At 44.5% G+C, this 8869-nt stretch overlaps 1 protein-coding gene across 1 annotated transcript; it reads left to right on the top strand.

Annotated features, from left to right (window-relative positions):
• Positions 1-2462: 2462 nt before the first annotated feature.
• On the top strand, positions 2463-7975 carry ZNF281 (zinc finger protein 281). The gene has a single exon (XM_028728173.2). The coding sequence runs from the start codon at positions 2828-2830 to the stop codon at positions 5594-5596; it is 2769 nt and encodes a 922-aa protein (XP_028584006.2). The 5' UTR covers positions 2463-2827; the 3' UTR covers positions 5597-7975.
• Positions 7976-8869: the final 894 nt, after the last annotated feature.

The raw sequence follows: 8869 nt of genomic DNA, 5'->3' as shown, positions 1-8869 counted from the left end.
TCTGCAGAAGTTTGGGAGGTGGAGACCACCATTTGCTAGATGGTGTCATCTCACCAAACTGTTTCTGTTTCTTCTCTCTTTCCCTTGGGGCAAGCCTTCCTGTTTATAAGTAATGTGATTAAATATAGATATCTGTGCCAGAGCCATAGTCGGAAATGTTGTGAGGGGGACTAACGTTCCATGGGATGGTGTGCAGAACATGTAGAATCTGAATACAGAATATCCAGAATCTAAATACAGGTAGCCAGTGGCCTAATAGATTACAGGCTATTTAATAACACTATATTCAGTTTTATAACATCAAAAACTTCATCACTGCTGTTCTGCTACTGCAGTAGACTTCTGCTTGTGCAACAGAACTTTCCCCTCCCCTCCTCTCTTCTGCAGCCTCATATGCACCCTAAAAATCTGCTTCAGAAGGCTGTCCCTCTGGAGCAGATATTGGGGTCTCACTGAGAGAGGAAGAGTAAGTCTTGTTGCTTGAGTAATGCCCGTGCTTTGTACTCAATTGCCAGAATACTGAAAGACAGGATTCTGTGTCCATGTCTCCCCACCCCATATCTCTATAAGGGCTAGAAACTTATTAAAATGACCACAAATACAGAGCATCACACCAGAAAATGTTGACCCTGTGGCTATGGTGCAGAAAGAGTAATATAAATATTTATATGTCATCTGAGCATAATGAATATACATCCAATTTTTTTGAGTATCAGATCTGACACAGTCTTTCATATGCCCCACATTCTTTCATACACTTTTGTCTATGAAATTTCAAGATCTGAAAAATGCAATCACGTGAGTTTTGCTTGGCTGTGCAGATGATTAGAACATCTCTCTATCTATCTATCATCTATCTATCATCATCTATGTATCTTAAGAGCAACAACAAAGACTGAGTATTAAAAATCCATAATGAAAAGTACCCCCTCCCATAAATGAATTGGGAATAATTTTGACACAGCTATTTGGTGGTATGATGAGTGTTTAACACTTCAGAATTCAAGCAATTTCATAATTCTGAAGACTGATACTTCTTGGTCTATCAAATAATTGTGTTAAAATTGTTTTTAACAATTTCCTGGTGACATGTTCTAGCTTGAAACATTGGGAGTTGGTATCCTTTAGTAAAGATTGTTGATACCTACCTCAAACCTGTGTTGTCACTTTGTTGCCATTTCTCCTAATTTTACAGATGTTTAATTTGAAAGTGAAGAAGGATAAGCATTTTATTTGCACAACTTGCCTCCACTCCCATCTATTGTATAGAAAGAAATGGCACCGTGAAACTGCATTGTGAACCCTATATGAGGATTGAGCCAGAATAATTTACAGTGCAACCCTATGCATGACAACTCAGAAGCGAGTGAGCATAGGATTTCAGCCTTGCTCTTTTAAAACTGCAGAACAGCTGGAAATGGAGCCTATAGATTCCCCCCTTTTAAACCCTATTTTCATTATCTATGCAACTGTGCCATATGCACTGGGGGCGGGGGAACCTGGCATATCTTGCTAAAGGGTTTTAGGGTAATTTTCAAAATGGACACGGCATGCTATATGCAGTTGTCTCCAAAGAAAAAGATGGAGGCAATTCATCTGTTGACTATGGAATTTCACATCTCATATATTTTATTTAAAGAAGCGTGTTTGTATACTTGATTTGGAGAACCTAAGTGGCAGGGAACTAAGGGAACGCCTTGGTTTCCACCAGGTGCAGCGGAACGCGGGAGATTTCACAACTTCCACTGGCTATCTGATCTATTGCTCCATTCTGGCCTTGCGGCCAGAAAGCATTTCCCGGTATCCCCTTGAACCCGCGGGCAGCCTTTTCAACATTCAAGCCGCTATCTCGCTTACTAAGCAGCCGAGGGCGACGAAAGGTTCGCCTCCTCCCTATTTGATTCGCCCGCCCCGCCATTCATTCTTTATAGCTCCCGGAGCTGAAATCTCACCAGGCGCAGGCACACTTTTATTGGGGTGTGTGTGTACTTAGGTCCCACTGAAACCAGCGGGGCTTAACTTTCACCATGGCAGGGCTCAGAACCCAATAGCCCCCCCCGGAATGTGGACCCAATGCCCTAATCTGTACAGTATTATCGAGAAGCGTCAACTCGCGTGTGCGCGCGTGCACACGATACTGAAAATGTGCTTATGTGACCTACGCAGCCCCGTGCCCATTGACACCCCCACTGCGACCCACAGAGAAACAACTGTTATTTATTCTGGTGGGGGGCTGAGGGGGGCACTGGCTGGTCCCCGTGCCTCTTCTGAGTAGGTGCCCGGCGGGAAACGCGGCCCGACCGTGAGGTAATGCGCGCGAGGGAGGGGGGGCGGGAAAAGAGCGCAAGGCAGAGAGACGCGCAAGGGGGTCCCACTCGCGCCTGCGCCCTTCCCGCCTTCCCCACCGCCGACGCCGCCGCGGCTGCTACCCTGCCTGGGCAATCTTTCCCGGCATGCCCCGCGTGGCGCATGGGCAGTGCGGGGCCTTTCCAGCGAGAGGGGGGGCGGCTCTGCTAATTCCATTGTGGAGCGGAGACGGCGATATTTTTAACTGGAGGCGGCGGAGAAAGCGGCGGCGGAGGCGGCGAGGCTGGGCCGGGTGGGGCCGAGCGGCGGACGCGAAGGAGAAGAAGAAGGATGCTCCGGGCGGCGAGCGGGCGCTGAGGGAGAGAGAGGGCCGGGCCGGCCAGCCGGGCAGCCGGGTGAGTGACTGCAAAGCGAGCGGGGTCTTGCGGCAAGAGCCGCCCCAGAGGGCCGCGCCTCCCCTTCGTCGCCTTCGCCCTCTTTTCCTCCTCCGCTGCTCCTTTTTCCCGGCCCCGAGGGGGACATGAAGCTCGGCAGCGGCTTCCTGGGAGGCGGCGGCGGCTCTTCCTCCTCCTCCTCCTCCAAGAGGGCGGCGATGGAGCCCACCTTCCCCCCCAGCATGGTCATGTTCAACCACCGCCTGCCGCCCGTCACCAGCTTCACCCGGCCCGCCGCGCCCCCGCAGCATTGCGGGCTGGCTTTGGCCTCCGCCTCGTCCGCCAACTCATCGTCCTCGTCCGCCGCCTCGTCGTCGTCGTCTTCTTCCTCCTCTTCCACCGCGACCACCGTAACTGCCGCCGAGCCCCCCGCCCCACCGCCGCCGCCTCCTCCTCCTCACCCTCAGGGCATGACTTTCAAGAAAGAGCCGGCGGGGGGCTTCCCTCTCACGGCCTCCTCGTCGTCGTCCCAGCGGGGCTCCTGGGGCTTCTTCCACTCGCTCATGAATATCAAGCAGGAGAAGCCCAGCGACCAGGAGGAAGAGGAGCAGCAGCAGCAGCAACAACAGCAGCACCACCACCATCACCACCACCACCACTATGGGGGCCTCTTTGGGATAGCCGGGGAGGAGAGGCACCCCAACCTTGTAGGCGGCGGAAGCGGAGTGGAAGGGGCCAGCCAGAGCGTGATCCAAGACCTCAGCCTCTTCCACCACCTGCACCATCACCCCCACAGAGGAGACTTGCTGCTGGGCATCCGCGGTGGCGGCGAGGTGGGTGTTGGCGGCTCGGAGGAGCCCAAGCTTGACGCCCAGGCCAGGAAGATGAAGAGGCCAAAGTCGGAATCTCAGGGAATCAAAGCCAAGAGGAAGCCGAGCGTTTCGTCCAAGCCCCTTGCGGCAGGAGATGGAGAAGCTGCCATGCTGTCCCCTAGCCAGAAACCTCATGTCTGTGAGCACTGCAGCGCCGCTTTCAGGAGCTCCTACCACCTGCGCAGGCATGTGCTTATCCATACCGGCGAGAGGCCTTTCCAGTGTAGCCAGTGCAACATGGGTTTCATTCAGAAGTATTTGCTGCAGAGGCACGAAAAGATCCACAGCAGGGAGAAGCCGTTTGGGTGCGACCAGTGCAGTATGAAGTTCATCCAGAAGTATCACATGGAGAGACACAAGAGGACGCACAGCGGAGAAAAGCCATACAAATGTGAAACCTGCCAGCAGTATTTTTCAAGGACTGATAGACTGTTGAAGCACAGACGTACATGTGGAGAAGCCATAGGGAAAGCAGGTGCTGGAATGGATCCTGGGCCATCAAACCATAGCATGGGCAACTTGTCTATGTTGTCTCAGGGAAATACAGGTTCGTCAAGGAGAAAAAGCAAAGCAAAATGTGTATCCACTGAAAACAAAGAGCATAAGCCTACTCATAAAGTACCTGACTCTCAGATTGCATCTAATATGACCTTGCAGAATTATGCGGTGGAGATTCCTATAGTGTCTTCCAGTGGTGGCTTAATTGGCACTGGGATAGAAGAACTGCAGAAAAAGGTGCCAAAATTAGTCTTTAAAAAAGGAAACAGGAAAGGTACAGACAAGAGTTTTCTTAACTTTGTGTCACCATTACCAGACCTTCTTGGTCAAAAACAATTGTCTGGAAAACCAAGTGGCTCTCTTGGCTTAGTCACAAATACCAGTGTGGATGCTATTGGCCTCCTTCAAGCTGCAAATAGTAAACCAGGTCAAATAAGTAGCAATTATGACGATGCCATGCAATTTTCAAAGAAAAGAAGATACTTGCAAACTGCCAGCAGTAACAGTGCCTTTTCTATAAATGTTGGGCATATGGCCTCCCAACCGTCTGTAATACAGTCTGCAGGCGTGAGTGTTATGGACAGTGAAACCCCGTTATCTCTTATTGACTCATCATCTCTAAATGCTGACATCAAATCTTGCCACGATAAGTCTGGCATTCCTGATGAAGTCTTGCAAAGTCTTTTAGAGCAGTACTCTCACAAATCAGAAGGCCAGAAGGAAGATCCCTTCAGCATTACTGAACAGCGTGTGGACTTACATGCCTCAGGAGAGCATACAGAGATGGTTCAAGAGGAGAACTTGAGCCCCAGCTCCCAAACAGCTTCAAATGACAAAGCAAACATGTTGCAAGAATACTCAAAATACCTCCAGCATGCTTTTGAAAGAACAACTAATAGCACTGGTTTTGCTTTTGGACCCAGTTTCCAATTTGTAAGTTTGTCTTCAAGCCTTCATAACCATACTTTGTTTCAAGACAAACAAATATACACTACATCTCCACTTGAGTGTGGTTTCAGCCAATCTGTTACCTCAGTGTTGCCATCTGCATTGTCAAAGCCTCCTTTTGGGATGTTGCTTGGATCTCAGCCAGGTTTTTATTTATCTGCTTTGGAAGCAACGCATCAACAGTTGACTCCTTCACAAGAACTAGATGATCTGATAGACTCCCAGAAGAACATAGACACTTCATCAGGCTATCAGTCCACACCTCAAAAATTGAATAGCCAGAAGGAACAAAAAAATATAGAATCTTCATCAAGCTTTCCACTTCCTTCTCAGGAACTGGCTAACCAGATAGATCCCCAGAAGGACCTAGAGCATCGAGCAACATACCAGATAGAGACCTTTGCACAAGCATTTGGTTCTCAGTTTAAGACGGGCAGCAGGGTGCCAATGACTTTCATTGCTAACTCTAATGGGGAAGTGGACCATAGAGTAAGGACTTCAGTGTCAGATTTCTCAGGGTATACAAATATAATGTCTGATGTAAGTGAGCCATGTAGTACAAGAGTAAAGACCCCAACTAGCCAAAGTTATAGGTAAAGTTCCAAGTATGACTAGGCTTGGGGGTGGTCTTAATGTATTAGTTTTATTTTGATAACACTGCCATTGGAATGTTTCTACACGATCCTAATACAAATAATGTAACACGCCCTTTCAATGCAACTTTTCATATTTAGTTTTTGTTAAAGTAATTTTAGATCAGTTTGTATTATGGTTTTTAAATCAGATTAATAGACTTGATACTTCACTTTTTTGTTGTTGTTCATGTGACAGTGTTTAGCAATCAAACTTACCTATTTAGATTGTCAGGGAATAGCCCAAAAAGTTGAAAATGCAAAAAAGGGAAAAAAGAAAGAAAAAAACACAAAAAACCTTTGTTCCTAGGATTAAGGTTTATTTTAATTGCTTTACTCTCAGGAAAATGTAATGAAGCAAGGGGATTCTGTGCACTGTTGGTGTATTGGAGTTTCCAATTTACAAATAAGTGGCAAATCTACTTCACCATTTAACAAAGGGATTTTAAGACATCAGAAATTGCTGTCTCATATCTGGGTGATACAAAAATTCTGAGAACTTAGCTACCTACAGCTTGTTATAGTTGTTAACATACTTCTTTATTTCTTCTTCTAGATGATGATACTCATTCCAGACTGGTGGGATAGTCTCAGATCCTTGGTATAAGCCTGGAATGATAGCTTTAATAATAACAATAATGTCCACCCCATTTCCCCCTGAAGGCTGTAATTTTATAAAGAGATTTTAGCGGCATAATCCACAAGAGGAGTTTTAAAGTGCCATTTTGATGTCATTGGAACCCCAATCTGAAATTGCAGTCTTAATTTATATACTTTTTGGGAATGCATTATTTATTAAATATGGGGTTTTTTTAAATAAAAAAAATATCCCCAATTGGCTACCAATCCCTCTCTTCCCCCTACTTAAATATTCCTGTTTAGTGTCTTGGGTCTTTTTCCTTTTTCATCCATTTTCAATGCCAAGCTCACCCTCCATGGTTTGTGATCCTTTCCAAGTTCCTTTTAGCTCAACAGCTGGAATTTTAGAAGATTTACATTCCAGAAGATTGCATAACTTATTATGTGTTTTCTGATGTCTTGTGGCATCAAAAGTTGAACAATTTTTTAAAGGCGAATGCTCCTATTTTAGAAGGCCATAAAGGTTTCCTTAGAAGATACGATAAGAAAAAAATACTCAGTTGTACATAAAGAGGTCCTCCAAAGTGCATTGGGATCTACTAGCTTAGTCAACCATGCCCACATGCAGTCTTGAGTATTTTGGGGGGTGGGGGTGGGGTTAAGATTACATGTGGCTAAATGATGTGTAGAAGGACAATGAGGTTGGCCTAAATGTATGGACCATGTGACCAATATGTACGTGGTTTATTGTAACCAGAATCTCCAAGGAATTGTTGCTCAAATTCATGTATATTTTGTGGTACATTATTTATGATATGTGAATCTTGATTAGAGCCTGTGGAGCCACGGAAACCTATAGAAAACTTAGTGGCTATTTTAATAACTGCTAAAAAGCAGTTGCACTGCCCAGAACCACTTTTTTTTTGCAGATGTATTTTTTTTCTAATTAGTTTTTTTAATGTAATTTTGGTGATGTTTCCGCAGATTTTTAAAAATGTACTTTTGGTGATGTTTCTGTCTTGCGTACTTTCTGAAGGCAGAAAAGTACCAGTGGTTGTTTGCAGTCTTATTGTGTAATTGGCCTTTTGCAGGCTTCCATGTATAATAAAGTAATTAACATTGTACAAGTGTAAAACACTTCTGTTACGAAGATGGTGTTAAAAGAACTATGAATTCTTAAATTGTTACAAAATGTTAAAACATACCCATTTTCTCTTCCCCCTACCCACCAAATCAACCTGAACACTATTTCACCAAATGAACCACCACATTTATTACTAATGCATAATTAATTAAATCCCAATTATTAAAACTTGATATGTACTTGATTATGTATTTTCCATTCTTCAAAATAGTGCTGTTAATTTCCCCTGCCATCTAGGCATAGAGCACAACTTATCAAGGGATGGAGTGTACTTTAACCACTGTGTTGTTCTACTATGGGTTTTTTAATTTGGTTTTTTAAGTATTTTGTTCCACAGCGGTTATGGTTTTATTTTCTTTTATATTGTGTATACTGGATAGTGTGTATGTTCTGGGATTGTTTGCTTTAGACTGTGACCAATTAAAAATGCTATTCACAAAAATCTAAGGAAAGAAGATGTTGTATTATCTATCCAGTTACACCTCTGGCTTTGTTAAGAAAATTCCGTAAAATGTTTTTAAACTAAATTGCTGGAACAATAGAAGGATAACTTGCTTGCTTTTAAAGGTATTTTTATTGTAAAACTTCTTTAGGTGAACAATAAAAACACTCTTTTCGTTACTTTGAGATTTAATTTTTTTTGGGTATTCTGTGATGTCTGGGTTGGAAATTTTCTATTTGATGATGTTATTTTTGAATTAATGACAGGTTAAATCCAACTTCTGTCCACACAACAAAACTTCCTTTTCTACTCCCTGTACCGACCCCAAATCTGCTCTGGAGGTTTGGGGGCACCCCAGAGCAGATTTGGTATAGGGGCAGGAGAGGGAGGGGAAATTCTGTTGTGTGAGCAAAAGCTATTCTGCTCACACAATGACTTGCTTGGGAAGAAACCTAGATCAGTTCTGGCTCCATGGGAACCTGTTGAAAGTTGGGGTCTAAATCGTGGGGTTCTTCATTTGAATCTTAAGTTGGATCTTTAAGCATGTGCAACTAGGTGAAGTGGACGTACAGCCTTTCTCAGATCCAGCAACACAGAACCTACTTTTAAAATGTAAAATCCCAGAAATAGGCAGGGAAGTGAAGAGCTAGATTCAGTTTCACTTGCTTCCCCAGACCCACCATAAAGCTTTTGGAGGTCTTAGTTCTTAAAAAGAGGTTCCATGTCTGCAGCTTCAACTGTTTGGTGCATGCTTACATTGGATTGGTGTGCACAGGTTTAATGCCCAAATCAAGAATGATGCAACTGGTTATAGATGCTCAAGAAATATTGGACTTGTGTTTCTCAAATACACTGGGGAATTTGTTAAAACGTTGTTTGTGATCCATGATATGGGAAGGGGGTCTACTGCACAAAGTTATTCCTAGCCTTTTTTGGTATGCCTAAAGTAGTACAGTGGTACCTCGGGTTACATATGCTTCAGGTTACATACGCTTTAGGTTACAGACTCCTCTAACCCAGAAATAGTAGCTTGGGTTAAGAACTTTGCTTCAGGATGAGAACAGAAATCGTGC

The sequence above is a fragment of the Podarcis muralis genome, chromosome 5 (genome assembly GCF_964188315.1).
Source record: "Podarcis muralis chromosome 5, rPodMur119.hap1.1, whole genome shotgun sequence".
Classification (NCBI taxonomy): domain Eukaryota; kingdom Metazoa; phylum Chordata; class Lepidosauria; order Squamata; family Lacertidae; genus Podarcis; species Podarcis muralis.
The sequence above is the reverse complement of the archived record's forward strand: the minus strand, read 5'-3'. Positions and strand labels throughout refer to the sequence as shown.

Excerpts from the sequence above, each read along its gene's own strand:
- ZNF281 (XM_028728173.2), top strand. The coding sequence starts at position 2,828 with ATGAAGCTCGGCAGCGGCTTCCTGGGAGGCGGCGGCGGCTCTTCCTCC.